This window comes from Vulpes vulpes, chromosome 1 (genome assembly GCF_048418805.1).
Source record: "Vulpes vulpes isolate BD-2025 chromosome 1, VulVul3, whole genome shotgun sequence".
NCBI classification, from domain to species: domain Eukaryota; kingdom Metazoa; phylum Chordata; class Mammalia; order Carnivora; family Canidae; genus Vulpes; species Vulpes vulpes.
The window spans coordinates 9,478,323-9,497,557 of NC_132780.1; the positions used below are offsets into that span (position 1 = coordinate 9,478,323).

Sequence of the window (19,235 nt, forward strand, 5' to 3'; positions counted from 1 at the left end):
CCCCAAAGAGCTTATTTTTGTGCATTGTTGCTATCAATATTTACTACGTTGGAAGTTGACATGAGACATTTATTTTTTTAAAGATTTTATTTAGGGATCCCTGGGTGGCGCAGTGGTTTGGCGCCTGCCTTTGGCCCAGGGCGCGATCCTGGAGACCCGGGATCGAATCCCACATCGGGCTCCTGGTGCATGGAGCCTGCTTCTCCCTCTGCCTGTGTCTCTGCCTCTCTCTCTCTCTCTCTCTCTGTGACTATCATAAATAAATAAAAATTAAAAAAAAATAAAGATTTTATTTATTTATTCACGAAAGACACAGAGAGGCAGACACGTAGGTAGAGGGAGAAGCAGGGCTCGATCCCAAGACCCCGGATCACGACCTGAGCCAAAAGTAGACGCTCAACCACTGAGCCACCCAGGTGCCCCGATCCGAGAAATTTAAAAACATTAAGTGGTTTTAAAATTACAACCATAAACCCATGATGTTAACATAACATCTTTTTTTTTTTTAATGGAATATAACTACTTTTCAAAACAAAACAAAAGAAAATGTGAGAAGAGTGGTTTTGGTTTTGCATTTTTGTAGATCTCTTTGCTGTCTGGTTGAGGAGAAGGCAGCTGAGCTCTCGAGTCTGCTCCTGCCTCCGGTCTTGGTCACAAAGACTCTGAGAACTATGGACTCTGGGGACAGACTAGGAGTGAGAAGGCAAATGGCATCTTAGCGTTATTATAAAGATAGTTTTGACCTCGCTCAGATTACATTTTGAGAACCGCTGCTCTAAGCAAGTGTGCCTTGTAGGGTTTTATTTTACACAGGCAGAAACCGGGGCTCGATGAGACACAGTGACTTTCCAAAGTCACACAGTGGCCCGGTTCTATCCCAGGACCCTGGGCCTTCTAGGCCCAGGAGGAGTCCCTGTCGTCGTCCTCAAGTCGCCCTCCTTCCCCTGGGCAGGTGGAACCGCATCGTGGAGCTGGTGGAACAGCGCAAAGAGGAGGTGAGCGCAGTGCTGCTGGTGGAGAACCACGTGCTGGAGGTGGCCGAGGTGCGCGCCCAGGTGCGCGAGAAGCGGAGGGCGGTGGAGAGCGCGCCCCGAGCCGGCGGCGCCCTGCAGTGGCGCCTCAGCGGCCTGGAGGCGGCTCTGCAAGCGCTCGAGCCCCGCCAGGCGGCCCTCCAGGAGGAGGCCGCCCTGCTGGCTGTGCGCTTCCCGACGCAGGCGGCGCGGCTGCACCAGGGTGCGGAAGAACTGGGCGCCGAGTGGGGCGCGCTGGCGAGCGCGGCTCAGGCCTGCGGCGAGGCGGTGGCCGCGGCCGGGCGCCTGCAGCGCTTCCTGCACGACCTGGACGCTTTCTTGGACTGGCTGGTGCGCGCTCAGGAGGCGGCGGGCGGCGTCGAGGGGCCCCTGCCCGGCAGCCTGGAAGAGGCGGACGCGCTGCTGGCTCGCCACGCCGCGCTCAAGGAGGAAGTGGACCAGCGCGAGGAGGACTACGCGCGCATCGTGGCAGCCAGCGAGGCGCTGCTGGCATCCGACGGCGCGGAGCTGGGCCCCGGCCTGGCACTCGACGAGTGGCTGCCGCACCTCGAACTGGGCTGGCACAAGCTGCTCGGCTTGTGGGAGGCGCGCAGGGAGGCCCTGGTGCAGGCGCACGTCTACCAACTCTTTCTGCGCGACCTCCGCCAGGCTCGCGCGGTGCTCCGCAACCAGGTGGCCGCTTCGGGGCTCACGGTGGGGGCTTGAGGCCACGGGGGATCGTGGGGACAGGGAAATGTACGCACGAGTGTGTTTGCAGGGACCACTGGGTTCGTGGCTTATCCGAGGGCAGCGGGAGTGGCGAGGGCATCTGGTATGGAGCGCTGGTTTGTGGCTCATCTGGAGGGAACACGTGTGGGCGTGCTACCAGGATCTGAGGAGGATGACGGGTGGATCGGTGATTTAGCTAAGGTGGCTGACAGTTTGTGGACTATCCCAAGCGAGTAACGCACTTGGATATACATTGCAGTGACTTCCTGGGTGTGTGTCTGGAAGGAAGTTGAGACCTCGAGGGTTGATTGGTGATGGTTAATGGAGTTCAAAGATCTTGGGGTGGATGACGGGAGGATAAAGATTATGGAAATAGGTAATTCAGGCTGAGAGGTTATCTGGATCAGCAATTGATTGTGGATTACATGGTTGTGGGTGCCCAAATTAGCAGATAATCTTCTTATTGGGAGTGGCAATTTGCATGCCCTCTGCAGAGGGGAAATGTTTATGGTTTGAGAAATCAACTGGCTTGCCATGGTTATCTGGGAAGAGCTGATCCGTTTGGAGATCATTCTAGGAGGGCAAGCAAGATTGAGGATTTGGACAAGATAGAAGATTCCGTTTCCCCCCAATTGTCCAAGAGTAGCTACCAAGCTTTAGAGATCATTTTAGAAAGGGCACCTGCCTATGCTAGTTATCTTAGAGAAAGCTGGCCCAGTTTGAGGATTATCTGGGGGGACAGACAGGGAGCCCCAGAAATTCTGAATATGGATGCTGAGGGAGCCTTTAGAGAACCTTTCTGACCTCGCTGTTTTACTAGTTAGAAAACTAACCCCAGAGAGGGAAAGAACTTCCTGGAGGCCACCCAGCTCCCAGTTCAGGCTTAATGGATTAACCAAATATTTACCGAATGCCTCCTCTGTGCCACGCACTATTCTGGGACTGACCAGACATTAGAAAACAGAACACGAAAATCCCACCCTCCTGCAGCTGGCCTTCTAGTGTGTGTGTGTGTGTGTGTGTGTGTGTGTGTGTAGATGATAAACAAGTAAATGCATACAAAAATAATATGTCAGGTATACGCTATGAAAACTAATAAAGCAAGGCAAAGGGATGTAGCTGGGGCAGCAGGTGGTGTTTCTGGCAGATGGTCAGAGGACCTGAAGAAAGTGAAAGAGCCGACCATGGAGGTATCTGGAGGGAGGGACTGCCAGGCAGAGGGCCTAGCATAGGCAAAGGCCCGGAGGTTGGGTCATACCTGGCATGTTCCATGTTAGAATGAGGTGAACAAAGAGAGAGGACATAGAGGGGAGGTGGCAAGCCAGGCCAGCAGCCTCTCCCAGGTCCTGGCACCAAGCTGACCTGAACACCCCCATCCAAACTCCTCCCCTCCCCAGGAGATGGCACTGTCGGGTCCCGAGCTCCCAGGCACAGTGGAGTCCGTAGAGGAGGCACTGAAAAGGCACCGGGATTTTCTCACCACGATGGAGCTGAACCAGCAGAAGATGCAGGTGGCTGTGCAGGCTGCTGAGGGCCTACTGAGGCAGGGCAACGCCTATGGCGAGCAGGCCCAGGAGGCTGTGACCCGGCTGTTGGAGAAGTAGGTCCCTCAGACCCCAGGGGCATAGGGGGAGGGACGAAGAGGCCAGGGCTCTCCTCTCCTTTCCATCCCGATTTCTGCTGCTCTGCCCCTCTCTGATTTCTATTTAATTCCATACTGTTTCAGATTTGACTGAACTTGATATTTTGTGAAAAGGTAACCAACTGGTGGTCGGAAACCGAAAAGATACGGAAAGGATATACAGTGACGTTTCTCTGCCAAGCCTGCTCTCAGCAGCCTGGGGTAGCTGGACTGGTTGTTAAAATGTTAACTTCTTTTCCTAGATGCCCTGCGTCTGCCCTGTTTTCTGGGCCCCAGAATCCAGCAGCTGAAGGCCAGACACAGGTTCCGGTCTGGCTTTCCAGATGGGATACTGTCCCCTGCCATACTGGGTTTTGGATATTGTGAATGAGCACCTCCAGCAGGCCCTGAAGGCCCAGTTCCCTAGGAGGCACGCAGAGTGTGTGCATGTGTCGGTGTCTCTATCCTGCTTCTCTTGTACACCATCAGTCACCATCTGTCTCTCGCCACTACCCTGCCTCTTGTCTGCCCTTGCACTAATTGAGCAAAGACATTTACTGAATATCCAGTGTGTGCCAGGCACTCTTCTAGGCCCTGAATGAAACACTATCCCCTACTTCCCCCTGCTGCCCGCCCAAAATCCCATCCCTCAAGTTGAGTCTTTTATAGGGGCTCCTCCAGCCTGATTTCTATCATCATTACTGTTTCTGCCCTTTATGGTGAGCCACGAGGACCCAGTGCCCCTCCCTCTGTCTTTCCACCGTCTGATGGAAAGCATGCCTGGTCACTCCACCACCATCGACAGCCCAGAGACCCCAGCCCTTCCTCTGTCTGGGGCTCCCCTAAATTCATCTGGGACAAGGCTGACATTTTCTAAGGGAAGCTTTCATGGGGATTCTGGTCCTAAGGGTGTAAACTCACGATCTAGCACTCCCAGTGGCATGCTGGGACCCACCCTCCCTTTTCCACCCATTTCTTAAGCACCTGCTATATGCCAGGCTCTGCAGAATGACAAAGATGGAACCTAGGGGACTCCTCATTCTGTGATTCCTTCTTCTTCCTCCCTTCCTTTTTGGTCATTAATTGCTCCTTTCATCCTATCATTTATTCAGCTAATTAAAACAGCTACTGAGTCCATCCCCTGTTCCAAGGTCCTGTGTGGGGCAATGCTGGGCACACAGTAGTGACCAGGACAGCACACGATTCCTGCCCTCACAGAGCTCACATGCTGTCTGACAAGGATGGCCCGGAATGGTCAGGACCGGGATGGAAGAAATACAGGGGGTTGTGGGAGCCCCCAGGCTTGTGCTGGGTGAGGCTGGGAACACAGCAGGAACCCAGACAGTCCGGGTGCCTGTCTTCCTACCAACCCCCGCACCTTCACAGTTCATTTGTCTAGGGACAGGTTTCCTACCTGCTGGAAGTCATAAAACATCCACTCTCTGGGGGCCTTGGGGAGGGTTTTCCACACCCACAACGGGGGATAGAATGGTGCAGAGCTGGGGGCTGGGGTCCTGGAGTCAGGCAGTCAGATGCTAGTCCCAGCTCTACCCCTTAACCTGAGAGATTCAAGGCAAGTCATTTTGCTCCTCTGTGTCTGGCCTCACCTGGAACCTGCCCCGTCCTGTGTCCTGTGTCCTGTGTCCTGTGTGTGAAGTGTTCTTCTTATCTGCATTTTGCACTCTAGAGACTCAGGGGAAGTGACTTACCCAAGATCACAGCCAGGAAGTGACCCAGCTGGGATAGGAAGGATGTGAACATTGTTGTTGTCTCGATCTCTGGGAAAAGAGGGATTTTCCTCATTCCTAGCACTGATGCTGGCAAATTGGCTGGTGAAGACCTGGAGGAATTATTTCAGTTCAATTTCAGAGGCATTTCCTATTTCCTGGCTCCTGAGCTGGGTCTAGGCAGAAGGGAGTTGGTACTTTGGTTGTTGGTCTCTGGCTTGTCCTGTTCCTTCTTCCAGTCATGCCCCTGGTTCTCTGTGACTTTTCTTTGCCCCTTTGCCTCCACTTGGGTGTAGATCTCTGAGTCTCTGCTTCCTTTTGTGTTTCTCCCTGTTTTTCTCTCCCTCCATCTGCATCTTTCTGATTTTGTGTTCTCTTCTGCTCCTCTGTCTTTCTCAGACACTTTACCTTTGTTTCTGTCATCTCTCTCTCTCTCTCTGCCTTATGTCTCATTCATTCATTCATTCATTCATTCATTTATTCATTCAGGAAATGTATATTGAGCACCTGATGTGTGTGAGGCTCTTTTTCTAGGCATTTGGGATATATCTGTGATGAAAACAAAGATTCCTACCCTTGTGGAATGAAATCCTAGTGGGGGAGATGGCCAAGATAAATAAATAACATATAGTGTGTTAGTGCTAAGTGCAAGTGAAAATTAAAGAAGAAAAGAAAGCCAGAAAGTCTTGGAGAGCCATCAGAAGGGGCTTCACTAAGAAGGTGGTATTTAAGTAGATATTGGGGGTGGGGGGAGCATTCCGGGCAGAGGGAGCAGCCGGTGCCAAGGCCCTGAGGTGGGAATGGCTTGTGCAAGACAAAGGAAAATGGGATGTCCCCAGCCCCCCTCCAGACTCTTGGGCACTCTGTACTGTGGGCAGGAGGCCAGGCTGCCTGGGGCTGCGGTCTGGGCTGGCTCCGGGGTGCTGGGGCTTGGATCCAGCCCGGCCAGTTCACCTAGGCCAAAGGTCTGGCCCTGCTTGCCAGTGCACCTGCCCACACTCTGTGTGGCTGTAGCCCCATCTTTGCCCACACCCCACTCTCTTCCCTTTCTCCAGCTCTGCTGCACCCTCCTCCCATCTGGCTAGCTGAATCTTTTACCGGTGTCATCTTGCCACTTCTCTGCCTTTTCCTCTCCCTGTGTCCCTGCCCTGACTCCATCACTTTCCCTCTCTCTGCCTCTTTCTCTCTCTCCTTGTCTACTGCTCTTGGTCTCTCTCTCTGCCTCACTACCCTGCTGCATTTCTTTCCTTGTCTTTCCTCATTTTTTTTTCCTCCCCGGGGTTTCCTTCTCTTTGTCAATCACTTCCTCTTGAAGTGTGCTTCTCCCTGTCTCTGGTCTTGTGTCAGTGTGTTTATTTCTCTCTAGGCCTCTGCATCTCTCTCTCTCTCTCTCTCCCTTACTGAGTCTGTCTCCCCCTCCTGGTGTCTTTTTCTCTCCAGGTGTCTCTTCATCTCTAAGTTACTATCACTCTATATTTTTTACTCTGCATGTCTCTTATCTCTCTGGGCTTGTGTCTTTCTTTCTTTTTCTAAGTGTCTGTATTTCTTTCCAGGTCTCTGTCTATCTCTGTCCCTCTGTCTCCCATTCTCTCCTTCCCTCTCCCTCTGCCCCTCCCCAGCTCACTGGCTCTGCCCTCACTGATGTTTCTTTGCTTCCCCCCCCCCCCACTTTGTTCTCGCCTCTTCCTCGCTCTTACATATGCCCCGGGTTCCTAGCCCTGCCAAGCCTGATGCCCTCACAGCTCTACTGCTGGTGTCGCCCCCCAGACTTGCCCCAGCCCCTATCTCCCCATCCCCAGGAGCCAAGAAAACCAACTACGGGCCCGGCAATGGATGCAGAAGCTACACGACCAACTCGGGCTGCAGCACTTCCTCCGAGATTGCCACGAGGTAGGAACTCCAGCTGTGCTGGGCACAGTGACTTCTTTCCTAGGGAGGGAAATGCTCCAGGGCTGAGTCGCCATGGGGGCGGGGACGCCCCGTCTAAGTGGGTCGCGGAGCTATGTTCACTCGGAGCCGCCAGGGGGCGCGCGGGTTCCAGCCTCAGTGCGCAAGCTCCGCAGCTTCCACCTCCCGTCCCGCCGGGGGAAAGGGAGGGGCCCTGGGCGCCCCTGGCAACGGCGCGCGTTCGCGCCTACGGGTCCCGCGGGGACGCGCGGTGATCTCACCTTTCTCTCGGGAGATTTGTGAGAAGCGCTTTGCTGGGGAGAGTGGTGGGAGACCGGCAGGGACAGGAGGGGGTAGACCAGCTGTCCAGAGCGCAACTTCGCTCAGAGAGACGGCCTGGAAACAAGCTTTCACCCCTTTAAAAGTGTCCAGGAATCAAGCTCTATCCCCTTTAGAGATGATCTACACATCTGTAAGGATCGCCCCAATCAGAGATGGTTCAGGTCCCCTTCCCCCTTTGAAACAGTTCAGGAGGCAAGCTATCTCCCCTCCCTTCCCCTGCATTCCATCGAAGCTGTTCTGCACCACATAAAAGATCGCTCCCATTAGAGATGGCCCCATAAACATCTCCTAACCCCCAGAGATGATCCCGGCCTCATCCAACTATCCAGGATCATCACCACCCCTCTCCTAATAATCCAGTGCCTAAGTTTAACCCAGACAAGGATGGTTCAGGAACCAGGCCCTAATTCCTCTTATTAAAAGATGGTTTGACACCCTCCGCGGTGAACCCCCATAGGAGAGTGTTCTCCCCACATATGAAATGGACAAGGGCCCGTACCTCCCACCCCCACATAACTCAAGTCCATTAGAGGTGGGTCTGGGACTCAGTCCCACGCGAGACGGCCCTGGGAACTGTCTCCCTCCTTCCCGATGGAGATCATTCTGGCAGTCCCCGTTAGAAGTCCATCTGGCCAACATCTTCTGAGATGTTCCGGGACTCCTCCCATATCGCCTGTCTATATTCCTGAGATAGCCGGGAATCGGAATCCCTTCTCGTTAGAGATGGTTCAGGAGCCCACCCCACCCCCACCCCACCCCATACTTCACGTAGCTGAGGTAGCCCGGGCCCCAGGCACCCCCCTCCTGTCCTTCGATTAGGTCCGGGAGCTCCTTCTCCCTCCCGTGGGATTGTTCTGGACCAAGTAGCAGTAATCTGAGATGGCGCAGAACCACCCCCCACTCCCGGCCCCCCATGCTTTAGGGAGGTGGTGAATCCTCCGCCACCCCCCGGCTGAGGCCCGGCAAGGAGGCGGGCACGGAGGCAGGCAGGGGGCGCGCGCGGGCGGGCGCGCTGCCGCGGCGCGGGGGCGGGGGCGGGGGCGCGCGTCCGCCGGAGTCTCAGCCGTCGCCACCGCTGCCACCGCCGTCGCAGTGGAGGGGCGAGAGCCCGCCCGCCGCAGGGACGCTCCGCCAACGCCGCTGCCACTTCAGGTCCCCGGGGCGCCCGGGGGAGGGGGCTGACGCGCGTCCCCGCCGACGCGTGCGGGGGAGGGGGCTCGGGCGCGTGCTCGCCCGCCCAGGCCGCGGGAAGGAGGGGCGCGGGCGGCGCGGGGACCCCAGCCCTGGGGAGGGACGGTGCAGCCGGGAGCTGTCCGCGGTGCTGGTGCGGGCGGGACTGAGGGGCCGGGTCCCAGGGGAGGGAAGCGGCGCGGGGAGGACTTCTAAGGCTACTCCGGGGGTAGTCTGGATCTGCCCTGGGGCTTACGGAGGTCTCATCCTCTCTAGGGGGCTCTCCTCTGGGTTTTGGGGGAGCTGGTTTTTGCCCTGGGCCTGGGGGGCTCTCCGCCTTTTGAACGGTTTCTTCCTTGGTTCTTGGGCGATCTGTGTTAGCCTTAAATGATGGGAGCAAATCACTTTTGTGGGGAGGGGGTTTCTGCTTTGGGCAATGAGGGACTTGCATCCGCTCTGGGTTTGGGGGCTCTGATTTTGAGAGCCATTTCCTTGGTTGTTCGGGACTCTAGTTTGGCCCTGGATGATGGGGGTCAATCACTTTTGGGGGACTTTACCTTGATGACGAAGTACCATCTCCTTTAGGGCTTTGCCTTCACTGTGTGGCTGCCATTGGCGAGCTCTTCCTTGCGTGTCAGAAACCTGTGAATTGAGTTGGAGGGTTCAGCGTTTGACTTGGCTCTAGTGTGTGTGTGTATGACGGAGTCTGAAGCTGACCCGGACCCCTAGGGAGCACATGCTCCGGGGACACGGGGTGGGGTTTGGCTGGCTCGGGATTTGTCCTTGGCTTTGACTGCATTTGCCTCCCAGGCAGAGCTAGAGTCTATTTTTTTTTTTTTTTTTTTTTTTTTTTGCGGGGAGGGAAGAGGAGGATCTTGTGACTGGGGGGGGGGAGAGAAAGGGGGAGGAGCAAAATGTCCCAGGTGCTAGGTTTGGTCATGAGTGGGTGGGGAGATTCCGGTTTGGGGGGCAGATCTTATTTGGGGGACCTCAGAAAGCAGCTTTGGGATTGGTCCTGCTCAGGATAATGAGGGGGGCCCTATTCTGTGCTTGCATTTTGGATGACTGATCTTGCTGGTGAGTGGGGGGGGGGGAGTATAAATGGCTTTAGTTTGGGAGGGGGGCTGGCTTAGGAAGTTCTGTCTGATTCTCTTGGGGAGTCTGGGACTAGATTTTGGGGTAGGCTCATTTGGGGAGCCAGCAGGCAGCCCTGTTGCTTACATTTGGGAGGCTGGCTTTGCCTAGGGGCTGGAACTAGTCATGGTTTGGGGGAATTGCAGTCTTGGAGTCCTGGAGCTGAATATGGGAAGTCCTGTGGGCTCATTAGGAAAGCTGGATTTGGGTTGTGGGGAATGGGTTTATCCCAGATTGGAGGGGACTAGACTTGGCTCTAATTGGGAAGTTGCTTAAGAGTTCATCCGGCCATATTGGGAGGTTAAGGCTAGGTACCTTCTTCATTTGATGCCCTTGGGAATGGGTTTAGAATCTTGAATTGGTGGTTATTAGAGGCGGCTAAGACTAAAAGGTAGGGTCAAAGTGTTGCTATTGGGAAGATGGCGCGGGAAGCTGAGGCTAAATTGGAAGTTGGTTAAATTAGGTGGAGATCTAGTTTTGGAGGGTTTCTTTGCCCCTGGGTGGGAGGAGGCTGACTGGCTCAGAAGCTGTACCTTTGGGGGCTTATGAGGAGTTGTGAAGGGCTGCCCTGAGGACAGGGCAACTAGAGACTGGGCATTCTGGGGATGCCAATCCATCTTCCACCTGTAGGAAAGAGCTTGAACTGTGCCCCCACATACCCCCAATAAAGACCTTACTTGCAAAGTTTATTCCATCCCTTCCTCCCTCCCTACCCCTAAATCTAGCAGTCTAGGTTTTGAATCTGGGACCTTTGGAGGAAATAGGGGTACTGTGCCAAGTTGGGGGATTCAGCTGAGCTCCTCCCCCTGTCCTGCACAGCTGGATGGCTGGATCCATGAGAAGATGCTAATGGCGCGGGATGGCACGAGGGAAGACGGCCACAAGCTGCATAAGCGATGGCTCCGGCACCAGGCATTCATGGCCGAACTGGCTCAGAATAAGGAGTGGCTGGAGAAGATCGAGAGGGTGAGGATGTAGAAGGTCCCTCTGCCTGTGCCAGGTGCTGAAGGCCTCCAGGGGGACCCACATCTCAGTTCCTGAACCCTCCACTGCCGCCCTGCCGTTCCTACGCCCTCTGAACCCCTTCAGGTCATTTGCACATCTGCTCCTAGCAGTATGGCCTTGAGCGATTCATGTAACCTCTTAGAGCTTTGGTTTTGCCATCTGTAAATTGGCTAGCATCTCTTCTGCATGGTGCCCTTACCCTCCTGTAACCTCTCCCACCAAGCTTTCTCCCACTCCACTTGAAGCATCTAAGATGGGAGGTCAAGTAGACAGGCTGGTGGAGCAGTCCAGGGAAGCCCAGGGTTAATGGGAACTTTGGATTCCTACAACCTTGGGTTCCAATTGTGTCTTTGCCTCTTACCAGCTGTGAGCCTTGGTGAATTGTGCTAACCCCTTTGAGCCTCAATTTTCTCCGCTTTAAAATTAAGGAACTAGGGGTGCCTGGCTGACTCAGTCAGAAGAGCATGTGACTCTTGATCTTGGGGTTGGGAATTTGAGCCCCACATTGGGTGTAGAGATTACTTAAGTAAATAAAACTTTAAAAAAAGAAAAGAAAAGAAGAAAATAATAAACATTGCTACTTCCCTGTGCTCTAGTGCATGTAAAGTCCTTAATAGAAGGCCAAGCACCCAGGTGCATAATTGCTATGGCGTTGTTATTCTTAATATGTACTGTACCCTATGTAGCTCTAGGCCGCCAAGGAGCTTGACTCCAGTCTTGGAGGAACCCAACCTCAACCCCCAAAACTGATTCCTACTCTTGTTGAACCCCTAGCCCTATAGCCCTCAGTGCCCCCACTCCTCTAACTCAAAGGGGGACACTCAGGTCAGCCTTAAACCCAATGGTGCCCCAAAAATGGTGGCATGGGGCAAAGCCACTCTTTGAGTTTAATGGAAGTTCACTCTCTCTACTTCTTTTGCTCTTTCTGTATCTCTTCTATCTCTGTCTCTGTCTCTGTCTCATCTGTCTTTCTTATGGTCCTCTTCCCATGTTTCTGACTTTACGTGCATATTCTTGTGTCCATCACTCTATGTCTGTCTGTCTCTTGGCTCATCTTTCTTCCCTTGCGTTGGTCCCTTCCATCTCTGGGCCTGTCTCTGTCTCCATGTCTCTGTGTCCCATTGCCCCCATACTTCTCTGTCCCTCCCCACCACCTGCCCCCTCCCTTTCACTTCCTGTCTCCCACTCCTCTGGGACAGGAGGGCCAGCAACTGATGCAGGAGAAGCCAGAGCTGGCGGCCTCAGTGCGGAAAAAGCTGGGTGAGATCCGGCAGTGCTGGGCCGAGCTGGAGAGTACCACCCAGGCCAAGGCGCGGCAGCTCTTTGAGGCCAGCAAGGCTGACCAGCTGGTCCAGAGCTTCGCCGAGCTAGACAAGAAGCTCCTTCACATGGAAAGCCAGCTGCAAGATGTGGATCCTGGAGGGGACCTAGCCACTGTCAACAGCCAGCTCAAGAAGCTACAGGTATGGCCTGGCTGACCCAGATAGGGACTCCCGATGCCATGGGGTGGCCTGAGTCAGGATCAGACTGCACTCAAGGTATTCCACACAGAAGGGATTTAAGACAAGGATTTCTTTCAAATGTGTCTAGAAGGAAGAGCAGAAAGGGAATACAGTTAATAGTCACTCATGCCTTCCAGCAACCCTAAGGGATTGGTACCATTATTATTCCTCATTCTACCATTGGGGAAAGCAAGGCACAGAAGGTAAAGCACCTGGCCCAAGGACACACAGCTAGCCAGCATCTCCCTTAGCAAGTGGGGAGGGCTCAGGGAACAGACACAGTGTCTACATTATCTCTGCTCCTAGCTGGCAGCCAGTCAGTGATCAGTATCTGATCATTTGACACGAATGAATGGTGCGAAAGTGGGTGTTGCTTTTCGCCTCTTAAGATGTAACAGATCCTGCCTTTAGGTGCCAGGAACAATGCCTGACCATGACCCATGGGAAACTGAGCCTCCAGGAGGCGAACTTGCTGGCCCAGAGTAGCAAGTGAGGAGCTTGGATTCAAATCCAGGAGCCTTGGCTCTTCACCATTCCTTTTGATATACCTCCTGCATAGTTATGCTGCTAAAGGGCTTGGCATAGGGCCTGGCAAAAAGAAAGAAAGAGAGAGAGAGAGAGAGAGAGAGAGAGAGAGAGAGAGAGAAAACTAATAAAAGCATAAAAACACTAATTAAAATCCATTCATCTATGCAGCAAATCTTTATTGAGCACCTACTGTATGCCAACTGCTTTTCTTGGTGCTGGAATACAGCAGTGGGCAAAACTGACCCAAAACCACAACCTTCATGGGGCTCACGTTCTGTCAGGGAGACAGTGAAAGGAGCAAAGAGACAAACAGATCTGAATCTGATGCCAGTGATGTCATTGCTTTATGCGCAGCAGCGGCCTCAGATGACTTGGTCTCTTTACACTCTTAGAAATCGTGGAGATCCCCAAACAGCTTTTGTTCGGGTGAATTACACCTACTGATATTTACTGCACTAAAAAATAAACGATTAAACTAAAAGCAACAATAACGGGATGCCTGGGTGGCTCAGTGGTTGAACGTCTGCCTTTGGCTCAGGTCGTGATCCTGCAGTCCTGGGATCAAGTCCCGCATCAGACTCCCTAAGGGATTGGTACCATTATTATTCCTCATTCTACCATTGGGGAAAGCAAGGCACAGAAGCCTGCTTCTCCCTCTGCCTGTGTCTCTGCCTCTCTCTGTGTGTCTCTCGTGAATAAATAAATAAAATCTTAAAAAAAAAAACAATAACAAATCAATCACATATTAACCCCAAAGCATTCTTTTATGAAGAATAACTTTATTTTCCAAGCTGAAAAAAAAATATTAGAGGATTGGCACTGTTTTCAATGCCACAGCTCTTTCACGTCTGGCTTAATATAAGATTCTCACCTTTGCTTCTGCGGGCATTCTGTTTTCTGTGGCAAAAGCACGGGTCATATGGTCCCTGCAAAACCACCCTGCGCTCTTGGGAGAGAATGAGAATAAAGGCATGTAGCGGGGCAGCCCCAATGGTCCAGCGGTTTGGCGCTGCCTTCAGCCCAGGGTGTGATCCTGGAGACCCGGGGTCGAGTCCCATGTCAGGCTCCCTGCATGGAGCCTGCTTCTCCCTCTGCCTGTGTCTCTGCCTCTTTCTCTCTCTGTGTCTGTCATGAATAAATGAATGAAATCTTTTTTTTTTAAAGGCAAGTAACACCTTAGTATTTTTATAAAATAGTTGTAACCTCTCAGACCCCTTGAAAAGATGTTGGCGATGTGGTAAGCTCTCAAGAAATGGGGATCTGTGACTACAGGGCACCAGCCAGAAACAGAAGGCATGCTCTGCGGAGGACAGCTTGAGGAAGTTGGTGTAATGGTCATATGCTCTGCCATCACTGTCTTGAAGTTCTTAATAATATTTGAGTGAGGGCTTGCATTTTCATTTTGTACCAGGCCCCATGAATTCGGCAGCTAGTCCTGAGCCTAACCCATCTGGAAGCCAGAAGGCAGGGGGCAGGGGGGCCGATTGGGGCAGTCTGGACTGGGCAGCCCCCTGGGCCACAGAGCAGGGTGGAGAAGCTTAGACCGTGGATCAGGAGGGGGAAGAGAAGGCATCTGGTGCCCCAGCCGCTATCACCAGCATTGTCAGTGGTCTCACCACGATTGCTAACGCCTCTCTGACAGCACATCAAAGTGAGTAAAGGCACAGACTCGGAAATCAGGCGGGTCTGGGTTTGAATCCTAACTCTGCGTCTTATCAGTCCCGTGATGTTAGTTAGGCAAGTGGCTTTGCCTCTGGCTTTGAACCTCAGGTCTGCAAACGGGAAGCACCATAGTACTAAGTCACTTGGCAGCGGGACTGTGGGAGGCAATGTGGCACCATGGTCAAGGCCATGGATGTGGGAGCCTGGCTGCCTGGGGTCAAGCCTGGCTCTCTGACTTACCAACTCGGTGACCTAGAAATTACTTCTCTCTTTGTGCCTCAGTTTCTCCTTCAGTAAAATGGGCATAACGATAGTACTGACCTCATGTGGATATTGTAAAGCTTAAAAGACATACATTACCAAGTAGTTTCAGAATTACTGACTCAACAGATCTGAGTTTCAGTATTTGTTTAGAGGTTTTTAACATTTTTATTTTATTTATTTATTTTTTGAAGATTTATTTATTTATTTATGAGAGACACAGAGAGAGTGGCAGAGACACAGGCAGAGGGAGAAGCAGGCTCCCTGCGGGGAGCCCGATGTGGGACTCGATCCTGGGACTCCAAGATCACGCCCTGGGCCGAAGGCAGATGCTCAACCACTGAGCTACCCAGGTGTCCCAACATTTTCATTTTAATTGTCTTCAGCTGGAGGATGTATATCATCACTGTGCTGTGTTCAAAGTTACTTGGTCATTATTTCCTGACCTTCGGTGTGGTTCTTATTTATGTGAAGTTGTTTCCATTCAGGGCATTCCCCCCACACACACACTCATTTTGCAGTTTAAAAATGTATTTTGGAAGGTTATATATGGAATGTTAATATAGTGCCAAAAGTTAGAACGGTCTTCAGTTCACGTGATCTTGCCAAATAGCTTGCCTGAAGCCTGCTGCCAGTTAATGCTCTCTCCGGAGCAGCGAATGAGAGTTCCTGTTTCTGCCCCTACTCACCAGCACCTGGTATTGTCAGACTTTTTAGATTTTTTCCCAATCTGATGGATAGATGTTTGCATTTGTATTTTTTCTGGTAACTGGCGAGCTTGATCATCCCTGTCCTTCTTCCAGCCATTCAGGTTTTGGAGGGAGGATCTGGGGCCTCGTGCTCTTCCCTCCCCATGAAAGGGAGAGGTGTTGAAGCACTGTTCCAGGGAGAGAGGCTGAGGCCCAGCAGAGACATGGGTCTGGCTGGAGTTCACGGAGAGACTGGGAGGCAGGGCCAGGCCCCCTCGTAGGACTTTCCCCAGCAGAGGGAGCCCGAGGCGGTGGGGAGTGGCTCAGGAGGCCACGGCCCCCAGATGGAGCCCAGCTGGGCCTCAGGAGCTGCCCAAGGCCCCCGCTTGTCCCCTGGGGCCGCCTGAGAGCTCAGACACTGGGCACACGCTGGAGGGCGGGCGGCTGCCATCCAGCCGGCAAATTTCCTGGCTGCCGCACCCTCAGGCCCTGGGGCCAGGCAGGGCTGGAGCAGGCTGGTTCGGGCGGAGGGGGTGCGGACATGTGAGCGGTCTGCCCCCTTGGCCTCTCTCCCCGCGCCTGTCTCAGTCCTGCTCCCCGAGTTCCTCTGGGGGCAAACTCTGGGAGTTGCTATCTCCCGTGTCCGTGTCTTTTTATTTCTCTTACTTTCTCATTCTCTTTTCTTTCTGTTTCCATTCTGCATCGCTGCCTCTGTCCCTTGATTCCTGCGTCCTCCAGTGTTGTCCCCCCTGCCCTCCCCCTCACCCCGCATATGCTGCAGCTGGCTTCCAGGGAGCCCACCTGGGGTGTAGGCCATGTGACCCCCAGTCCTCACTCAGAGCCTCCTGTCCAACTGTCCTTCCTGGCCCGGGGGCCAGATGGCAGAGTTCCAAGCCCCCGCTTGCCAGTCCTCAGGGGCTGACCAGCTGGTCTGGCTCAGCCACGGGGCTCCTGCCTGGGGAGGGTGGGGGTGGCTGGTCTCCTGCCATCTGAGGGGGACCGGACAGGGGAAAATGCACTGGAGGCTTTGCAGCTGCTGGGCTGGGTCCCTGGGGACTCCTTACCACCCACTCCACCCCTGCACCCCACCCCCAAGCAAGGCTCTTTCTCTGGCAGAGGAAACACAACCCCCCCCCCCATTCTTTGTCTCACATTTCTTCATGAGCTCAGCACAGCCTAGGGGGAGAGTCAGGATACAGAAGCAGCACATCCAGGGACATCCAGGGTTTGAAGCCCTGTTCCATTACCGCATGACCCAAGGCAGGTGACTCCACCTTTCTCAGCCTCCTTTATAGAGAATTGGGGTGATGGAGAACCACTGGGATTTTGTGGTGCCGCAGCACAGCCCCAGGCTCAAATTCGGGCTCTGGTGGTCTTTACTCTGGACCAGGGACTGCTCCTCTGAGTCTCAGTCCACTCAGCTGGAAAATGGGAAGGCAGCAAAGTGGATCCAAGTCGGGATCAGGTCGATGGGCGGGGCGGGGGGGGTGTCAAGAGCTCATGAGCTCTTAACATGAGCTCATGTTATGTGTCACTACCTACCACATGGCTAGCGCTTGAGGCTTTTCTGGAGGTAGGCTCTTCTGGTTTCTCCTTTTTGGTTTGGTTTTGTTTCACATTTAACATCTTTTTAAAAATTAAGGTTTAATTCCATACCATTAAATGCACACTTTTAATGTGTACAGGTCAGTGGTTTCCATGAGTATTTGCAAATCACCCCCAAAAGAGATTCCATTCCCATTAGCTCCCTCTACCAATGTACTCCCTCTACTCATGTTCTCTTTGACTCTATAGATTTGCCTATTTTGGACAATTCATATAAATGGAATCACACAATATGTGGTCCTTGGTGTCTGGCTTCTCTCACTTAGCAACGTTTTCAAGAGGCATCCTTGTGGTGGCGTGTATCATGGCTCCTCTGATTTTGATGTGTAAAGCTGGTTGACTTTTTAAAATTTTTAATTTTGGGGGGTGCCTGGTGGCTCAGTCCGTTAAGCGTCTGCCTTTGGCTCAGGTCATGATCCCCGAGTCCTGGGATCGAGCCCCGCATCGGGCTCCCTGCTCAGCCAGGAGTCTGCTTCTCCCTCTCCCTCTACCCCTCTTCCCCGCTTGGGCTCTCTTTTTCTCTCTCAAATAAATAAATACAATCTTAGAAAAAAGAGAAAGAAAATAAAAGTCTTAATATTTAATATCGCCCAACATCATAGCCTGGTGTTCAGTCCAACAACGAAGTTAGCACACATTTACAGAGACCTACTCTGTGCCAGGCACAGGGCCAGGTGCTGGGATCCAACAGTGAGCAAAGCAAACATCCCCATCTTCCCCCAGCCCCTTATGCTGTGAGGATTACAGAAATTAATCCTGGTCCAGTGCTCAGAGCAGTGCCTGGCATGGGGCAAGCATCAGAATGTGTTACCTATTATGGCTGTTACGGTAGGAAGTATAATGTGAAAAGTGAAAAGGCTTTCTTCCCCCTCTCCCTACACATGGTCCCACCCCCCTCTGGGGGTGTCACTCTTGTCACGGTTTCCTCTGTGTCCTGGAAATCTTCTATGCATACACACACATGCACATGGCATAGAGGCAGACCATACTGAAGCCTGCGCTTTTCACTTGACAAAACACCCCAGGTGTCCTTTCTTGTCGAAGAATGTATGGATATACCGGTTGCGTGGTATTCCATGGGGTGGTTCAACAATCTATCTTTAACCAGCCCTCTGTTGAGAGACCTCTGGGCTGTTTCTAAGCTTCTGCTAATATAAATAGCACTGTAGGAGACATCCTTGTCCATACACATTTGAGCCTACGTGCAAACATTTCTGTAGAAAAGAGTCCTCAGAGTCAAATTTCTAGGCCAAAAGGTGTATACATGAAACTTTTGGAGGGATATGGCCAAGTATCCCCATGAAAAGGCAGTGGACACAGCTGCAAGTGACAGCTCTCTTCTCCCCACGTCATCACCATCATTAGGCATCACTAAGCTTTCTCGTTCTCTGCTAATCTGAGAAGCGAAAGATACTGTCTTACAGTTATTTTAATTTGCATTTCCCTTAACATTGAAGGAGGCTGAACATCTTTTTGTGTGTTGAATGGCCTCTGTACTTCTGTATCCTTTGCTCATGCCTGCAGGGAAGGATCCACAGCAAATGGGCGTTCAAAATATGTGGCATTCTTGCAGAAGTAGAAAAGTGTTAGTCCTGGGATGATTCCATTTCGGGTCATACGGCCTCTTGGTGGGCAGGTTATGGAGAGGTTTTCATCTAGTGGAGAACTGGAACTTATTAGCATTTCAGATTATATTTTAAGAGTTTCCAGAATTTGAAGGCATTTAGATTTTCTACGCATTGCTGCAGTGATGTTCTTAGTGAAAAAAAGGTTTTGGAGTGACTGTTTTACTTTTCTTTGATTTCTGCAGCTTGTAATTGCGCCTTTTGAAAATTTCCTTTTATATGCTTTTGGCTTGTTAACAACGTTTGATTTTTATCCATTTTTATGACTCCTACAGATTGTGAACTGCATCAGCTGGGGCTCTTTGGGGTGCAGTTCATAGAACTTCAACCCACATTGACTTAGGCTAAAGGGGGAGGCTCTTGGCTCACACTTTGCTGAAAAACTCTGGGGGCAGGCAGCTTCAGGCATGGCTGGATCAGCTACTCAAATTATGTCCTCAGCAATCTGTCTCCATTTCTGGGCCCTGCTTTCCTCTGTGGTGGCCTCATTGTCAGGGAGCCTATTTCTGCCTGGTGGCAAGTTGGCCCACCAGTACCCCAGGCCTGTGTCCTACCAACCGAGGAACTGCATGGGAATCAGAGCACCCTCCTGAGCTCACACACTTTTCCTACAAACGTGGGAAGAATTTCGGGCACCTGGGTGGCTCAGTGGGTTAAATGTACCACTCTTGATCTCAGCTCAGGTCTTGAGCACTGGTGGGGAGTTCAAACCCCAGATTGGGCTCCATGCTGGGTGTA

General features: G+C 52.6%; 1 protein-coding gene across 7 annotated transcripts in view; it reads left to right on the top strand.

The window, feature by feature from the left end:
• The window catches only part of SPTBN4 (spectrin beta, non-erythrocytic 4), a 76,111-nt gene that overhangs the window by 36,857 nt on the left and 20,019 nt on the right, over positions 1 to 19,235 (top strand). For 3 of the 7 annotated variants that reach the window (XM_072752927.1, XM_072752931.1, XM_072752937.1), the window contains 5 exons: positions 953 to 1,703; positions 3,137 to 3,339; positions 6,887 to 6,977; positions 10,440 to 10,586; positions 11,825 to 12,088. In XM_072752927.1, the coding sequence (XP_072609028.1) occupies positions 953 to 1,703; positions 3,137 to 3,339; positions 6,887 to 6,977; positions 10,440 to 10,586; positions 11,825 to 12,088 (1,456 nt within the window). Of the gene's footprint in view, positions 1 to 952; positions 1,704 to 3,136; positions 3,340 to 6,886; positions 6,978 to 8,357; positions 8,469 to 8,618; positions 8,641 to 9,396; positions 9,564 to 10,348; positions 10,587 to 11,824; positions 12,089 to 19,235 lie in introns of those variants that run through there. The other 4 variants (XM_072752944.1, XM_072752963.1, XM_072752961.1 and 1 more) reach the window with 4 other exon arrangements.